Source organism: Lynx rufus, unplaced genomic scaffold (genome assembly GCF_022079265.1).
Source record: "Lynx rufus isolate CCGP_SWC_20201006 ecotype Redwood Valley unplaced genomic scaffold, mLynRuf1.p SCAF_27, whole genome shotgun sequence".
NCBI lineage: Eukaryota > Metazoa > Chordata > Mammalia > Carnivora > Felidae > Lynx > Lynx rufus.
The window spans coordinates 4,687,963-4,706,029 of NW_025814842.1; the positions used below are offsets into that span (position 1 = coordinate 4,687,963).

At 44.8% G+C, this 18,067-nt stretch overlaps 1 protein-coding gene across 2 annotated transcripts; it reads left to right on the forward strand.

Annotated features, from left to right (window-relative positions):
* Positions 1 to 57: 57 nt before the first annotated feature.
* On the forward strand, positions 58 to 17,140 carry KDELR2 (KDEL endoplasmic reticulum protein retention receptor 2). 2 transcript variants are annotated; one of them, XM_047089242.1, is made up of 5 exons: positions 59 to 252; positions 9,810 to 9,910; positions 13,410 to 13,568; positions 14,624 to 14,876; positions 16,052 to 17,140. In XM_047089242.1, exons 1-5 carry the CDS (start codon positions 162 to 164, stop codon positions 16,084 to 16,086), a joined length of 639 nt encoding a protein of 212 aa, XP_046945198.1. In that variant the 5' UTR covers positions 59 to 161; the 3' UTR covers positions 16,087 to 17,140. The 2 variants fall into 2 exon arrangements, with proteins under 2 accessions (XP_046945197.1, XP_046945198.1); XM_047089241.1 differs by lacking the exon at positions 16,052 to 17,140 and having other exon boundaries at positions 58 to 252; positions 14,624 to 16,027.
* The last annotated feature ends 927 nt before the right edge of the window (positions 17,141 to 18,067 follow it).

Sequence of the window (18,067 nt, forward strand, 5' to 3'; positions counted from 1 at the left end):
CTGCGGCCCGCCCTCCCAGACTGCCCCGCGCGCGCCGGCAGTTTGGCCACGTCCCTGGCCACGTCGCGCCCGCTCTCGCCATCTTCGCCGCTTCCTCTCAGGGGCCGCCGCTGCCGCCTGAGCCGCCGAGCCCCGGGGCCGCCGCGCCGACCGCCGCCGCCATGAACATCTTCCGGCTGACCGGGGACCTGTCCCACCTGGCGGCCATTGTCATCCTGCTGCTGAAGATCTGGAAGACGCGCTCCTGCGCCGGTGAGCGGCGGGCGACGTCCCGGAGAGGCTCGGGCGCCAGGCCGGGTCGCTCTGAGGACCCGCCGACCTCGGCCGCCCCGCGGCTCGCGGGCCTGCGGCGCCCGACACACCCCCCTCGACCGGCCCGGCGGGCGCCGGGACCCGGGGCGGGAGGGAACATTGCGTGGCGCTCAGGCCGGGCGGGGTGTCGCCGTGCTGGGCCCCGCTCGGCGCGGGGTCGACTCCCGAACTTGAGCTGTCGGGGCGGAGGAGGAGCCAGCCGGACTGCGCTGGGCCCCATTCTGTCGGAAAAGTTTGCATGGGGCGGGGGCCGGGGGAGTCCGGCTGGCGCGCCCCCACCCCCCGCCCGCGACTTTAATGGGTGCAGCACCACGCCGGGGGGGAGGGGGCGGGAGGGGCCGGAGGTGCGGGGAGCCCGCGAATCAATGGGACGGGAGGGAGGAGGATGGGCAGGACCGCGGCCCGCTCGGCCTGACGTGGCAGCCAGGCCAGCCCGGGAGGTGGAGCGGGCGCGGGGAGGTCACCCCGCTCCCCACCCTGCCCCTTCGACGACTGGCCTTTAGGTTAGGGTGTCGGGTCAGGCCTGTCCCTAGAGTGCCGTGGGCTTCACCCCAGCTCTGGGGTCCAGGATCACGCCCGCCACGGGAGGGGGGTGTGAGGAGGTCTCTTAAGTGAATTTCTTGGGGACCGTCAGTGCTGCTTTGAGAAACGAACTAGTTTGTCGAACTCCGAGTGCCTCCATCTAATAACGGGTTCTCTTAAGCCTGCGGCGCCGGGTACCGCCGAGGTCTCATGTGGTCTCCTGTAATCCTCACTCCACGTCACCAGTGAGTTGGCGACTCCCTCCTCTGGAGTACACATTTCATGCATGCATTGCCGGGAGGCAGTGAGACAAATCTTCCCCAGATCATAGCTGTGAAGTTTTACATCGCATTAACCCTAGAAGCGTAAGAGCGGCGACGTTTTCAATGATGTCTTAAAATGCAGTGGGGTCTTTAAACGTGTTTTTGATGCCATGGCCTCAGTGAAATAAGCTGAGTTCAAGAGCTAAATGTTTGCAGAGGCCATAAGAGACGGGGAGTCCTAAAGGACCTGGGTGGCAGAGATCCCATTTACCTGATTGATTTCTGAAATTGCCCCTTCTAGAGTAACACCCCACATCTTTGCTGTCTTCAGGAATCACCTATCTCCCCAGAACATACCCGAGATGGAGGAAGTAAGCAAAAGCAAAAGAGACCTTTGAGCGATCAAAATGGGTATTACAAAGTCCACATACTGAAGCCGGTGTTGTCTGGCTTGGAGGTGATCTCGCAGTTCGTACCTGTTCTGAGAGGTTCAGTTGTGTGATTTCCAGTTAAAGCAGAGTAATTGCAGCAGTTGTGGTAGCTGACACCGAAGCACTTGCTGTGCGCTAGGTAGGACGCTAACTGCTTGATCTAGCTTATCCCACCTAGTCTTTAATCTTAGAGCTGAGTGCTGTTGTCCCCGTTCTGTGGAGGAGGGAACTGAGTCTTAAGGGAGATGAGGAAATTCGTGGTAGAGCCCGGATTGAAACACAAGCAGCGTAGCTCACAGCGAAGGCTTTTGAATCAATGTCTATTTTGGCCTAAGTAACGTTAGTTTAAACGTTTGATGCAGACCGGTAGTTTAGGTCATGGTTTTGTTGCGTTCAGGAAATTTTTTTCTCCTGCTTTATTGAAATATGATTGACACAGAACATTGTACTAGTGTTGGGTGTGCAACATAGCGATTTGATGTACGTATATATTGTGAAATGGTCACAACAAGCTTAGTTAATTAACATCCGTCACCACACATAGTTAACCATTTTTTTTCTCGTGATCAGAACTTTTAAGGTCTACTCTCCTGGGAACTTTCAAATGTACAATACAGTGTTGTTAACTATAGTCATTGTGCTATACCTTCATCCCCAGGTCTCATTTTGTAACTGGAAGTTTGTACCTTTCAATCACCTGTACCCATTTCATCCACCCCTCAGTCTGAAGATATTACTTTTAATCTTGATGTTTGCTCCAAAATTTTTGTATGAGTCCCTTCATCTTTCACATATTTCTCAGAAACCCATTCTCTGTCAAGTCCTTAAGTGCGGAAGCATGTTGTCTCTTAAATATGTATCTAAACTAAGATGTTGGGGAGAAGCTACTGCACCTCCAGGTGTAGAATTTTTTTTTTTTATGTTTATTTTTTGAGAGGGAGAGTGTGAGCAGGGGAAGGGCAGAGAGAGAAAGGGAGAGAATCCCAAGCAGGCTCCACACTCTCAGCACAGAGCCAGCTGTGGGGCTCGAACTCACAAACCGTGAGATCATGACCTGAGCTGAAATCAAGAGTCAGACACTTAACCGAATGAGCCACCCAGGCCCCCAGGTATAGAATTCTTAAGGAAACCTTGAGTTATATAGAGAAAGTGAGAGGGTTTGCTATTTTGTTCATTTTTTAATATTCACTATTTTCATTTGGGAAATTAAGGAGCATTTAGGAAAACTGAAAATATTTCTGCCAAAATAATAAAGAAGATAAATAGTTAAGTTCACGGGTGTTTGTCAAGTATTCCTACAATTTAATGCTCTAGTTATAGGGCATTATTAAGCTTCTCTTTGTCGGACTTAGGATCATTTTAGTTCTTATACATGAGATTCCTGGCCTTTTAAAAATCAGAATCACCAAGATGATTTATTCAGAGTTAAATGCTAAATTTGACTAGCTGCTTTGCTTTTCCATTCTAAATTATGAAAGTTGTTTAGAGGCTTTTGAAGGAGTAAGAATTTGATAGGAGTTTCTCAAATAACTGGAATAAGAGACATGTACATTCAGGTTGTGTTTCTCGCTTTGAAAATACTGGCATTGGGGTTCATTTTTAGGATTTTGGCACCTGTTCTGAACATGCCTGCAGCCAGAACCATGGGGCTTTTTCCCTTGGAGTAAGGGCTGAGATGGGTTAGGGAGGAAGCTGGAGATTCTGTTTTCCTGAGCGTCTAGTTTGAGAATGAGCACCTTAAAGGGCCTGTTTTAAAGTAGGGACAGGAGAGCTGATCTCAGCATAGCTGTGTTGAATTGGCAGTCTCCTGTGCCTTTGTCTGCCACTGTCATTATAGAGGGGTGCCCGAATGAAATGTGACTTTTCTCATATGCTTGAACCTTCGTTGCAACCGGATCCACAGTATGCTGAAGTTATCCCTATCGGTGTCCTAAACGCTGACCTGGATAGCCTTGGGAGAACAAGCCTTGGATTGTAGATGAAGAACTTCCTAGCAACATTTTCCTGTAGGCCGGCTGATAGTTATTAATAGCGCTCTATCTGTTGTGCTTAAATTACTAGTGGGGTCCTTCTCAGATCCATGACTCCCAGCAACCCTCTCCTAGTCTCTCCCCTCCCCCGCATCTACTGCTTTGATTGTTGTTAGCTGTGGTTATGTAGGTTGTGTTATAGACTTTTATCATACTAAACATGACAGGAACATACAGTGTCCCTGCATTTCTCATGATTGGATAGCTTATAATTTTGAAGTACAGAATCTCATCTTTTATTGTGGTCATGGTGTACTTCACGAAGCTTTTGTATTACATTCCTAGCTCCCTCTTTGTAGCAGCTGTCACCTCTCTTCTTTTGAGTGCCAGTCTGTTGGCTAATCATTGCTCTCAAACATCTGTTGACCACCCACTGATTGCAAGGCACTGGGGACACAATTCAGAGCAGCTATCAAAGTCTCTGCTGTCGAGAAAGTTGCAATGGAGTTGAAATAAGACACATATGAAAAGATAAAAATAAAGGGTATTAAATATTAAACTGTGTAGACATTAAGGGTGCGTGGGTGGTTCAGTCGGTTAAGAATCTGACTCTTGATCTTGGCTCAAGTCATGATCTCACCATTCATGAGATCAAGCCCTGAGTCGGGCTCTGCACTGATGGCATGGAGCCTGCTTGGGATTCTCTGTCTCCTCCTCTCTCTGCCCCTTCCCTGCTCTCTCTCTTGCACGCTCTCTTGCTCTCTCTGTGTCTCTCTAAATAAATAAATAAACATTAAAAATAAAAATAAACCATGTAGACAGTAAATCCAATAGGTGTGAAATGGCTAGAAGGATCCCAGAAAAAGGACCCTTGACTTCCTGGCAAGGAGTATGTAAGACCTATGTGAAGAAAAATATGAAACTTTCCTGGTGGACACAGAAGATGACCTGAGTGTATGTTCATACTGTGGTCCTGGATAGGACCAGTCAGGCTGGTAACGAAGCAAGATGATTCATCTTCCCAAATTAATTTACTGATTCAGAATATCATCAAAGTTAAAAGACAGTAAACTGAGAGAAATAATCTGCAATATATCTAAGTGACAAAAAGTTAATATACATAATGAAACATTCCTACAAATAAAAAAAAAAAACGGATAGAAAAATAGGCAAAGTTGGCAGTTCACAGAAGAATAACAGAAGGCCCGTTAATCATGAAAGAATGCCCAGCCTCACTAATAGAAACTTGGACAGTAAAACAGCAATGCATACCATCATTTGCCTGCTGGGTGGGAAAAGACGTTCAAAACATCTAATATATGCAAAGGTGCAGAAGGGCATTCTCATCTGGTGTTCTTGAGTATGAAAATTGGCATAGCCTTCCTAGGGGAAATCAGCAAAACTTAAAGTTGACGTTTGTATATTTTATCCCAGTAATTCTTAAGAAGCTGAACTACAGAAACCTATGTGCACAAACTATCTATAGGTGTGAAGATGTTCCTTGTACCTAAGTATGTACAAAACACTGTTTATAGATAAAAAAGATGTTTGTGCAGTACTCATAAGAACAAAAATCATCAACAACCCAAATGTCCGTTAATGGAGTGGTTGCTCAAATGTTGGTACATTCACACTATGGGACATTATGCAGCCATTAACAAGAATGAGCTAGAAGTATTAACAGGGGAAGATAAGAGCTTAATTTAAAAAAAAAAAAAAAAAAAGGAAAGTATAGAAAAAAAAAACCCAGAAGGTAAATCTGAGATGTTAAGTTAAAAAAGCAAATTGTAGGAACCCCTGGCTGGCTTAGTTGGAGGAGCATGCGACTCTTTATCTCAGGATTGTAAATTGAAGCCCCACGTTGTATGTGGAGATTACCTAAAAATAAAATCTTAAAAAAAAAAAAAAAAAAACTTTAAAAAAGTTGAAGAGCAAAAGATTGTATGGACCCATATTAAGGGGCAAACATATATGCAGGTACGTATACAAGCACATGTATAGAAAGGGGCTTTTAAAAAGCCTGGAAAGTTGCATTTAAAGTGGAGTTGGGAGGGATGTTAAAAGGTCCTTTTGCTTTTTATTACATATATTTTAACCCAGTTGAAATTTTTAATTAAATAGCATGTATTTCTTTGAAAACGAGAGAAAAACGACAAAACAGTACGTAGTAAGAGCTGTCATTTATCAAGCATTTGCAGTGTGGCAGGTATAATATAAAACAGTTTTTCTCCAACAGTCCCATCGAGTTGTTAAGATTTGTCCCCATTTGACAAATGCAGAAAGTGAGGTGAGGTAGGGGGGCGATGTAGGTAATGGGCCCAGGCTTATCCTGTGTGTTCAAGGGTTGAGTTTGAACAGAGTCCATTTGGCTCCAAGAGCCTCTTTTTCCCTAAGTCACAAGAGTTGTGTTATGCATCATTTCCTATTAGCCTGCTGTTCCAGGGAAGGTTCATGGCCTTTAGGAGATAGGAGAGGATCGACTTCTTTAGAGACAGTGGGTCCAGAGTGGGGTGCCAGGGGCCCTTGTTGAATGCTGCCCTGCAAACTGTCCTGGTGCTTTGACCTGTGGGGCTTGGTTGCAGCTCAGTTGTTACCAGGACAAAAATAATTCTTGGGAAGCTTTTCTGTTTGGCTGAGGGTTCTGTTCTATAAACCAGTGGGAATATAAGAGAGTCAACTTTTAACCTGCAGCACAATTTAAAGTAATGTACACTGTAGTATATAGTATATATATATATATAGTACACACTATAGTATATAGTCGTAGGATTTTATGAAACTTAACTTGGCCCAATGGGAAAAGACAGAAATGGTGTTAGGTTTAATGACTGATTTCCACATAACAAGTTCTACTCCTTAATACGTATATTTGGTGCATTTGGTATTGGGATGGCTGTTTCAGAAACATTTAGAGTGAGTATTGAGAGCTTGACCTGCTAGTATTCACATGCTTTGGTCTCAAAACAGGGAGAAAGTGACTGAGGGAGCCCCTCAGGCTTTGCAGGAGGTCCCCGCCCACAAGGAGATTCCTGCCCCTGCCCCCTCTGTCTTCATCTGGGATCCCTGCCATCTTGTGAAGACAGGACTGTTTTTCTGTTTTAAAGGGAAAGCTGCAGCTTGTTAATGAGGATCCCAGACCAGGACGAATGGGATAGAAGTGCACAAGCACATTCAGGTTTCCAGCACAGCAGTTCCTGCATGGATTCTGCACCACGAGACAAGCTGCAGGCCACACGCCGCCTGTCTCTCTTCTCTCCTGCGCAGGGGGCTCTCCTACCCTCTGGTTGGCAGTAAATTAGGGCAGAGCCCAAAGAACATTGCCTATTTACAGTCGTAGAGATGGTATGACTTGGAAACTCTTTGCAAGTGTTATTCCAAAATGAGAATTTACCCCATGACATGAAAATAAAACGAGTTGGTTTTGTTTTTTTTTTGACCATTTGTTCATTCATTCAGCAGGTATTTTCTTAGCCCTGCTGTGTGTCAAGCCCATTGCTGAGCACAGAGAATACAAAACAGAAAAGACATGACCCCAACCTTTGGAGATCTCCGTGTCTGTGGGGAAAGAGGGAAGACAGGCAACAGTGTATTTTATAAGACCGTTAATAGGAGCTAGGGCAGCAGCTGCTGGGAAGGGGTTCCCATTATGTACTTGCTGAATGAATAAACAGCACCAAGGGAGGTGTCTTCAAAGACAGCTTGCCAGGGGAAGTGATATGTGAATTGGGTCTCAAAAGGGAGTGGTAGAAATGATATGAGAGTCCTGGATTTTTGCTATAGGAATGCTGAAAATGGGGACAAAATCTCAAATGTATCTGGCTTCCAAAATTCCATTAGAATAAATCCTTTATAATAAACTTGCCTGTATGTACCCTATAATTTTTTATTTAAAATGTTGGAGAGAACCATATAGGAAGTGAACTGGGAATTTCTCTCTCAAAGCCTCAACGGATCTCAAATGTGAACTGCATGTTCCCTTTCCTTTCCCCTCCCTTCTCTTCTCTCTGTCCCATGTCTCTTTGTGAATGACAGCTTCATTATTCTCCTTTGGAACATTGATCTTTTTTTTTTTTTTTTTTAATTTTTTTTTTTTCAACGTTTTATTTTATTTTTGGGACAGAGAGAGACAGAGCATGAACGGGGGAGGGGCAGAGAGAGAGGGAGACACAGAATCAGAAACAGGCTCCAGGCTCCGAGCCATCAGCCCAGAGCCTGACGCGGGGCTCGAACTCACGGACCGCGAGATCGTGACCTGGCTGAAGTCGGACGCTTAACCAACTGCGCCACCCAGGCGCCCCTGGAACATTGATCTTTGATAAGAAAAAGAAGCTCCCCATTACTGGGGAAGACTAAAAGGAGCAGAATGTCTGTATCTCCATCTTTGACCCTTGAAATTGGTTACTATTGATCTAGAAGGAAGAGAGTCAACTTTTTCTTCAGTTTCTGTTTGGGTGTTTTTGCGAATAGACTCAAACTACAAATGTTCATAGGTAGTAAGTAACATTCTTGTATCCAGGCTTTGAGTTTCAACAATGGGCAAAAGTGTTTCGTAAAATGTCATTTAAAAACAATGTGATTTGGGGGCACCTGGGTGGCTCAGTCAGTTAAGCATCCAACTTCTGCTCAGGCATGATCTCATGGTTCATAAGTTTGAGCCCCGTGTTGGGCTCTGCACTGACAGTGGGGAGACTACTTTGGGTTCTCTGTCTCCCTCTTTCTCTCTCTCAAAAATAAATTTAAAAATATTAAAAAAAATAAAAACAATGTGATTTTCACATCCATAGGAGTATTGCCGATAATTACGTGCAGCGACATTTCCGCTAAATACATGCTTACTTAAATGTCTAATGGGGTGGGGCGCCTGGGTGGCTCAGTCAGTTGGGCGTTCGACTTCGGCTCAAGTCATGATCTCTCCGTCCATGAGTTTGGGCCCCACGTTGGGCTCTATGCTGACAGCTCAGAGCCTGGAGCCTGCTTCGGATTCTGTGTGTGTGTCTCTCTCTGCCCCTCCCCCGCTCATGCTCTGTCTCTCTGTCTCTGAAAAATGAATAAACCTTAAAAAATTTTTTTAAAACGATGTCTAATGGGGTGAAGTTTGCAATGTAGAGGAGGGTGGGTGGGTTCTGACCTGGAAAGATTCAGTTTTCTTCATGAATTCGCTCAATCTTCATCTGAAACCCATAGTTCACATCCTTTGTCACATAAATACCTGGCCACATACAGATGTCAGAAAAGCTTAGTGCACAATGCTATGTGACCTTCGGTACTTCCCCCAGCTGAGTCACATGCCGCAAGAGCACTCTGGAGGTGGCCTGGTTGTTGGAGGTGGAAACAGATTCAAAGATTTTATTTATTTATTTATTTATTTATTTATTTATTTATTTATTTATTTATTTATTTATGAGAGAGACAGAATGTGAGCAGGGGAGGGGCAGAGAGAGAGAGAGAGGGAGACACAGAATCTGAACCAGGCCTCAGGCTCCGAGCTGTCAGGACAGAGCCTGATGTGGGGCTCAAATTCACAAACTGCGAGATCATGACCTGAGCCAAAGTCAGGTGCCCCCCAAACTGTTTTTTTAAAGTGCTGCTTTTGAGGACTGGCTGTAGTGGCAGGTTCCCACCCTTCCGTCGTTGCATCCAGCATCCACAGCAACATTTTTATGGTTGTATGACGAATCTAAGAGGTGGAATTTTTTTAAATGTTAACATGTCCAAGAAATGCTGCCCTCGCAAAGTAAGCCACCTTGGGAGGCCCTTCCACTGCTCCCGGGGGTTACTGCTCAGACTGTTACCTGAAGCAGTGCACCTAACTGGGTTCCTCATCTGCTTAATCGGGTTAGATTCCAACACCATCCCCTGAAGGATTTGTCACCGTGAGATACATTGTTTTAAAGTGGAAAGAAAGATGCTAAAGGTAGCAGACCAGTTATAACACTAACAGCGGAATTAGTGAAATTATTCCTGTCTAAAGTCTTTGAGAAATAGAATGTTCATTTGAACAGTACATATCCTGGTATATTGGTGCTGGCATAATTAAGGCACTTTTCGCAGTTACCTGGCATGATAAGACTGCAAAGTGGTTAGAACCTCCCCGGAAGAGCGTGTTCAAAAATGTTAACTGGAAAAGAAAACAAAAAGAATGTTAAGTGAAAGGAAAAGTACAGCAGCTCTCGTTGACGGAGTCCTCCCAGACGTGAGCCACTAACCCTGGTGCCCACTCCCCATGTGTGCACTTTCTGCAGTGTTCTCCGCAGGAAACAGCCAGCTCCTCTCACAGACACTTTGCTAACACTCTCCTTTTGTTTCTTTAGGTATTTCTGGAAAAAGCCAGCTTCTCTTTGCACTGGTCTTCACAACTCGTTACCTGGATCTTTTTACTTCATTTATTTCATTATATAATACATCTATGAAGGTATGGTATGACAGCCAACACAATGCATTTTATCCATGGTTCACAGGCTGATGGAAGCTATGAAGTTTGGGCCAGTGGCGTGCTTAAACGTCTTCTAGAGGGATGTCTAAACATGCTGTTCTCAACGTAAGCACTTTCAGACCACCTTGTATGTAGAAGTGGGAATAGTGTTATCATCAAGCATATTTTCTGTTTCAAAGCAGAATCTATTTAATTGAAGTGCTTCGCACTTAAAGATTTTTTAATCTTAAATTCCTTGAGTATGATAAACTTCTAAAGCTCTTGATAACCCTGTGAGAAAGAGGGGTGACTATTATGTTTTCAAGCAGTGGGAAATTACAGACTCCCTGGGAAACCCAGCAGGTTGGTTCAGAACTAGAAATGAAAGCCACCAGCGCTCCTCGCTGCAGTGCCTGTTTTGCTGTTGTGCGAGGGATTATGTGCAGGCTTCTACTTTTTTTTTCCTGTTAAATCCATGTTTTATAAACTTCTTTATGGGCCATCTTTTGCTTTTGCCATGCCTAAATAACATCCGTACCATCATTTACTTAGTGTGTTCTTGAAACCTTTTACCTTGTCCTAAGCATTAGTATCCATGGCGTTAGTGTCGTTATCCACATGAAAAAAAATGTGTAGTTATTAAAATGCAGAATGTTGGGGCGCCTGGGTGGCTCAGTCGGTTAAACGTCCGACTTCGGCTCAGGTCATGATCTCACGGTCCGTGAGTTCGAGCCCCGCGTCGGGCTCTGTGCTGACAGCTCAGAGCCTGGAGCCTGCTTCAGATTCTGTGTCTCCCTCTCTCTCTGACCCTCCCCTGTTCATGCTCTGTCTCTCTCTGTCTCAAAAATAAATAAACATTAAAAAAAAAAATTAAAACGCAGAATGTTTATGGACCTTTGGGGGTGCACATGTTTCACTTGCAGAGGCCTCGGTTCCACACAGCCGTGGAACTTACACTTCCTGAACACCCACAGCACTGGCCCTCCCCTAGCGCTGAGGACAGGGCAGAAGCTAAGAAGGAAGGCCTACTGTCTAGTTGGGAAGGGTAGACCGATCATCCCAGCACCAAATGAATGACCGCAGTTTGGGATGGGTACTGGGAAGGAGAAGTATGGGGCTCTCACCTTGTGCAGGAGGAGTCTCATTTCTTCCCTCATTCATTCTGCGTAGCTTACTGAGCACCTGTGTGTGGGGCCCTGTTGTCAGCGCTTGTCGGCACACCCGAGGAAGTAGCGTTTAAGCTGAAGCCTGTTGTGGCACTTGAAAAACATTTTTTGTAAACACACGTAGGGGAGACAAGTATTTGGACTTGAGGTCTTTACTAAAAAGCAAATTTGAGTTACCTGTAATCATTCCATTCTTCATTACTAGGTGATGGGAGCCTCGTCATCAGGAAATAGTTTGCTTACTTAAAATGGCTAGGTCCCTGCCTGTTGTCCAGGCAAGTTAAAGCTGCAGGTATTAGAAGCATGTGAGCAAGAATTTTCCTCCATTCCCCTCAGGATACCTAGCTTTAGAGAGCTCCTTCTTGTTTGATTCTAGTTTCCAGGCATGTCCTGAAAATCAGAGATGTGAGGGCCAAGTTTTATGTTCTCGTGGCTTTGGCTTTATTTATATTTATTTTGAGAGAGAGCACAGGAGTGGGGCAGAGAGAGGGAGGCGGGGGGAGAGAGAATCCTAAGCAGGCTTTGAGCTGTCAGCATGGAGCCTGATGCAGGGCTCGATCCCATGACCGTGAGATCATGACCTGAGGCGAAATCAGGAGTCCGACGCTTAACTGACTGAGCTGCCCGGGCGCCCCTCGTTGCTTTCACTTTAAAAGCCAAGCATTGGTGAGAGGAGACAACAGCTGCTTTCCCTGGTGGCCACCGAAGCCTTCGTGGACATGATCTTGGCTGGCGGAAGGCCGGGTGCTGAGGAGGGACCTTGACATGACTTGGTTGGATGTTCTGCTGGAGGGGACTCTGTGTAAATGTATATATATTTTGTTGATACATGTAGATGATATTTTATTCATATATGCACACACACATTTGTATGTGGAGAGAACTCCTCACAATATAAGTAAGATATTAATCTTCCTTGATTTTTTTTTTTTTTTGGTAGTTTGGTATATGGGTATGACCAATTTTAATACCTTGTTGGCTATTTGCAAATATAATTTCATGATGAGGTGCTGGGGACAGTTTAGTGTCTTTGTTTCGTTGTTAAGCATATGATGGGGTTTGATGATTGCTCTCCTTTTCCTGTTAAGTCTTTTGCCCAGAAGTTTCCTCATTAGGTTTCACCAGGTGGTTTTCCCAGGGATAAGGAGTCCCAGGCAGTGTAGCTGATACCCCAGTCGTTCCTATCCATAAGCTAAACCTGCCCTGGTTCTTGGGCCTAAAATTCCACATCCTGAAAATTGCTATAATTTCAAAATATCAGACTTTTCCTTTGGGTTGGATGAATATATGGTGTTTGGCCTTTTGAACGTGGAAGAACATAACTGGGTTGTAAGCCTTTGAACAGCTGCACCTCTATGGGAGCTCCCTTACGCAGGCAGCTTTTGGTTTTGCTTTTGTTATGTTACCAGACAAAATTTCATAGAAATGATCTGACTTTTCTGTGTTAAAGTAACACACTGTCAGCAAAAATGGTCATTGTAAAGTCAAATGTGAGTTACATGGTATCTTATCTTTACACAAGCACTGGCGGAGGGGGTGTGTGCTAGTTTTGAACTGCATGGAGTGAACTTTGTGTTCGTTTTTTTTCTTAAGCTGCTATCTAATAGTTTGAAGTGAGATTAAAAATACACGCTTTGGCGGTTTCTTACAAAGTTAAATGTACACTTTTAACATAAGATCAGCAATCCCATTCCTAGGTATTTACCCAAGAGTAATGAAAACTTAGTTTCATACAGATGCCTGTACGTACATGTCCCTAGCAACTGTATCTCCCGTCCATCAAGCTGGACACGACCCACCTGTCCTGTAACTCGTGCATGGGCGGACAGACTGGTAACACACACGCAGTGAGCCGCTCCTGGGCAGCAGAAGAGAGCCGTGGTTACTACATGCGGCAGCATGGTTGGATCAAGAAGGCATTAGCTGCGTGAAAGAAGTGGAGACATACCATATGATTCCATTTATGTGGCATTCTGGAAAAGGCAAAAACTATGGAAACCAAGAATAGATCAGTTGTAAAAAAAAGAAAGAAAGATCAGTTATCGCCAGAGGTTGGGCCTGGGTGGGGAGGGCTTGACTCCAAAGGCGCGGCATGAGGGGGTTTTGGGGGGGTCACAAGATAGAACTACTCTGTGTCTTGATCGTGGTGGTGGTTATATGACTCATAGAAGTATACACCCCCCAAAAATGAAGTTTATTGTCTTTAAGCATCAAAATAAAAAAGCTAAAGAAATAAATCTTGCCTTTCTGAGCATACGAATGATGTAGAAGGAAGCCAAGGGAGTTGGAACCGCCGTGAAGTATCCGTGACCTGGTGCTTTTCTCGTTCTTAGCTCATCTATATCGCCTGCTCCTACGCCACGGTGTACCTGATCTACATGAAATTCAAGGCGACCTACGACGGAAACCATGATACCTTCCGAGTGGAGTTCCTGGTGGTCCCCGTGGGAGGTCTCTCCTTTCTAGTCAATCACGATTTCTCTCCTCTTGAGGTGAGTCAGGGGGCTAGTTAGTGGGCATGTCTCCTTCCCCAGGGAAATAGCCGTGTTTGCAGATAACGTGGGACGGTTCTGTTTTGCTTGTGTCTTCTGTTTGGCAAGCTTCTGGGGCAGCATATACTATTTGGTGTAAATAAGTCACAGATGGGAATAAAGCCCCCAGGTATTTGGGTGTCTGCTGATGGATTATTGCCAGATTCTCCCCTAGAACATAAAGTAGGCGTCTGCAGTAGTGAACGCAGTGCCTTGCCTATCCGAGTGCTGGAAGAACGTGATCTTCTCTCCACTCTGACCCAGCTTTTGTTTCCTCTTCACGTAAGGGTGTCGTGCATGGATACCACGTGCGAATCCCCTCAGCAGCCTTGCTGCGCTCTGGCGTTTAGGGGGAGTGGTTGGCATGGCGCCCTGCGCTGCACAGAGCCGTGCCTGCTCCTAGGTGCCTCGCCCTTCCCTTCGTGTCTTGGGGAAACTGCCGCTCATGGGTTCAGACACTCAGGGCTCCCCTCGAGGCCTTCTGTCGTCGGCATGAATAAAGGGCCGTGTGGGGCAGAGAGTTTGCATAATTACAATTCCCATTACTTGCCCCTTTGATTTAGCCACACCGAAAAAGCCTAAAGAATAAGAAAGATGATGAGAATCTTGAGATCCTCTGGGAAGGAGACCAGCCGGTGAGGCAGACCAGCAGTGGGAGAGGGGTGGCCCCGGCTGTCAGCGTCGTGCGCCCCGGCAGAGAGCAGTGTTCACTCGGGAGCCTAGATTCGCAGTGGGTCAGGCTTATCCGGGAGAAACGTGTCTGTAGATTCACAGAAAATTGTACAGGGAAGGAGATGTTGGAGAGACGAGGTCATGAAAATTCACACCGGCCGAGGCGTCCAGTTACCCAGCCTGTCATTGGGAGTGTCGTGCCTCTTAAACGTAGCTAAAGTTTCTGTGATTTATCAAACTGCTAAGCTACTCTGACTGCTGTTTGAGCTGCTCCACGATAAAGCAAGAGTATTTCCCGTGAGCTCACGGTGGGTACTGACCGAAGCTTGTGGTTTCTCTTACAGATTTTGTGGACCTTCTCCATCTACCTGGAATCCGTGGCTATCCTTCCCCAGCTCTTCATGATCAGCAAGACGGGGGAGGCGGAGACCATCACCACCCACTACCTGTTCTTCCTGGGCCTCTACCGCGCTCTCTATCTCGTCAACTGGATCTGGCGCTTCTACTTCGAGGGCTTCTTTGACCTCATCGCTGTGGTGGCCGGCGTCGTCCAGACCATTCTGTACTGCGACTTCTTCTACTTGTACATCACAAAAGGTACCTCGGGCTACATGCTCCCCGCCCTGTTCCTCCCGCCGCGTGTTTTCAGGAGCGACCTGGCCCCGCACGCTCCTAATCTGGCGCTCGCTCCAAAAGCACAGCTCGTTTCAGAGAAACATTTTAACGACCATCAAATAAAATTCTGGATCAAGGTTTTCAGCCTTTTTTCTTTTCCGAGCTTTATTGTTTTTCTGTGACAGCGTGTTTTTATTGTAAAAAATTGAATTAGCTTTCATCATTCTGAAAACAGTCACCTGAAACCCTAGCACTCAGAGATAGTTGCTGTTAATGTTTCGGGAAATGTAATTCCTGATGTGTCTATGTGTATACACAGATGGCGGATTTTTAAAATACACGTGCTATTCTGTAATCTGGGTTTTCTTCCCCACTTACATTTTTTCAAGTCACTAGATAGAAATCTACGTAGTTTTCAGTAGCCATAGACTATTTCATTATGTGTATTACCATAATTTACTTACTCAGCCCCCTGTTCGTGGGCATTCAGGCTGTTACTCATTAGCTGCTATTAAAATCCAGTGCTTAATTGGTATCCTTGTATATATACATTGCCCCATTTATGTGAATATAGGACATGCAAACGTCACAATAATCTGATGGGGGGAAAAAAGACATATTTATGCATGTGCACACAGATGTAAGCATATAGTTTTAGGGGATTCAGGAACCCCTGAAACGCAGCCACTGACCCAGGCTAAGAACCCTTGCTAAACAGCTAGACGGTATGATTCCTAATGGCTAGATATAAGAGCACATAGATCTTCTCTCTTTTTTAACCTCCAATATTTCATAGACTTTTGTACATAGTAACAGTTACATTTTAATATATGTTGAATCAGGGGAGAAAGTCGTAAAACGCTGCTGTGAATTTGGTGACAATTTCAATCGAATGTGTGTTTCTTAAATTCACTTGCTGTGGCATTGAGGTACATGAAGAAATTTCGAGTGTATGTGTGCATGACATATTCATAGCTCAGAGGGTTCTGTTTATTGACACCAAAATCAAATGGTTGTTGGCGCCAAAAGCTTGTCTCCTTGGACCTTATTCTGTGTTGTCTTGAGCGTGACAGGCCTCTGGGAACGGGAAAAAGGAAACTGTAAGCTTATCAATAGCAGTAACCTTTTGTTTTCTCTTCCTCTCTTTAAAATCCTAGTACTCAAGGGAAAGAAGCTCAGTCTGCCAGCGTAAGTGCCAAAGACCACCACCAGCATCTGTCCCTCAGGGTGCTCGGACAGAGTTCTTACCACAGCAAAGGCACAAGATGCTTGATACGGAAAATCAGAAACTTAACTCTTTTGTTCAGATAGTCATCAGTGGCTCTGTAGGAACCCCGAGGAAAAGAGCCCGAAGGTTTCTGTTTAATGCATCTTGCCTTATCTTTTTTTATTACTATGTACAAAGATTTTTTTACACAAAGGAACTTAATGCTGTATTAATAAATTCAGTGTGTAGCTTCAATTGGGGTAGTTCCAAAAGTGAAGATTTTGTGAGGAATAAGTGCAACCTTTTTTTTTTTAATTCTTTGAAATTGTTGATTCTTTGTGTCTGCAATGAAATTGTACTCCCTTGACAGTTGGTAGATTATATATTCTTCCATCTATCAAACTTGCATTCCACTATATTTATTTTTTGCCAAAAGATGAGTTATATTTGTTTGAAATCTGAGACACTATGTTGAATTTGGTATATCTGTTCAAATTTCTTCCCACCTAACGTGGACATCGTTCCTCGGACATGACAACACTACACGTAAGGCTGGTAAGGATGGCTTGCAAGTCTTCTGGTTTTCATTACCAAAATTTTAAGATTCTGAACGTAGAAGGAGTCAGGTTTAAGAGTCCCCAGTGGTGCCCGCCCTCTTCTCCTGCTAAGAAGAGTCAGTGTGAGACTGTCCCGAGGATGTCGAAGAACTTGGTGGACAGGGGTTCTAGGCCGCTTGCCACCCAGGTGTGGGATGTGAGGGACGTTGATTATGTCCTCTGAGGAACGGAACCCAAGCAGTCACCTGTCACCTTTATTTTCACTTTCAAAAGATTACTACAACCATGTCCATGCTCAGATTCACACGGTTTTTCGTATCACTTTCGGGTAGTAAATTGATTTACGTTTTTTTCTTAACTGGCAGCACCAATTGCCATTCCTTATACTCTTTAGATTTTTTTTGTTTTTGTTTTGTTTTTACTGAGCTCTTGCATGATTTATCTTGTTACCATCCTAAATAAACATGTTATTAAACATAGAACAAATTGTCTTTTTTTTTTTTTTTTTTTTTTTTTTTTTTGTGAATTAGGCTTTTGGACTATTCTATGTCAGGATGACTTTTTTCATTTTTTGATTGGCTACAAAAGCTCAATATAGGGCCATAAACATTTACTGTCCACTAATGAATCTAAAACTATCTGTATTTTGAGGAAAAATTGGGAGTTTTTCCTCCTGATTTTGCTGTTTTATTGATCTGCTACATTTTTTTGATTTTATGCAAAAGCATATGACTTTGTTTTTATGTGATGCACCATAAAATGTTGAAGTGTTGAATACTAACAGTGCTTACTACAGGATGTAGTATTTTTGCTTGCTGCATTAAAATAGTTTGTGGAAGAAGGGAGCTAGATGGGTTTTATTTTTATCTAGTGTGTCTCTTACCCTCTTTCTGAACTGGCAGTGTAACTGCGTAGTTTAACCTCTTGTCTTTCTCTCTCATCTTGCTCCCTCCACTCCATACCTCATGGTTTTGCTTTGGTGTATCCGTATGTTTCTAGCGTTCTAGTCTTGGTTTAGTTTGTTTTCATCCTCCCTGGAAGAATCTGAGAGCACGGAGGAAGGGTGGGAAATTGCCACAGAAGTGGAGCAGACTGCTTGCTGCCCACACTGGGGGTGGGTGGGAGGCTTGCACTGTTTTTGTGCATGTAAATCAAACACGAGCTGGGACCACTTGGGGGAGAGCATAGTGCAGACGACAAGATCTGGGACCTCAGCAGGCCGCCTGGCTTGGGAAGTATCAACGCCTTCTCTAGTCACTGTGCCCACGTAAAAATAAAGCCGGCCAAGATGGGACCACCATTTTGTGGCCAACCAGGATGACATCTTCATAAATAGGGTGGCTGAGTGGGAGTGCGGGACTGGGGCCGCGTCTCCGCACACATAGGAAACGAAGGCCTTGTGTGATGCG

Excerpts from the sequence above, each read along its gene's own strand:
- KDELR2 (XM_047089241.1), top strand. The coding sequence starts at position 162 with ATGAACATCTTCCGGCTGACCGGGGACCTGTCCCACCTGGCGGCCATT. Across the intron at positions 253-9,809 it reads GAAGACGCGCTCCTGCGCCG|GTATTTCTGGAAAAAGCCAG; the intron begins GTGAGCGGCGGG and ends TTGTTTCTTTAG. Across the intron at positions 13,569-14,623 it reads ACGATTTCTCTCCTCTTGAG|ATTTTGTGGACCTTCTCCAT; the intron begins GTGAGTCAGGGG and ends TTTCTCTTACAG.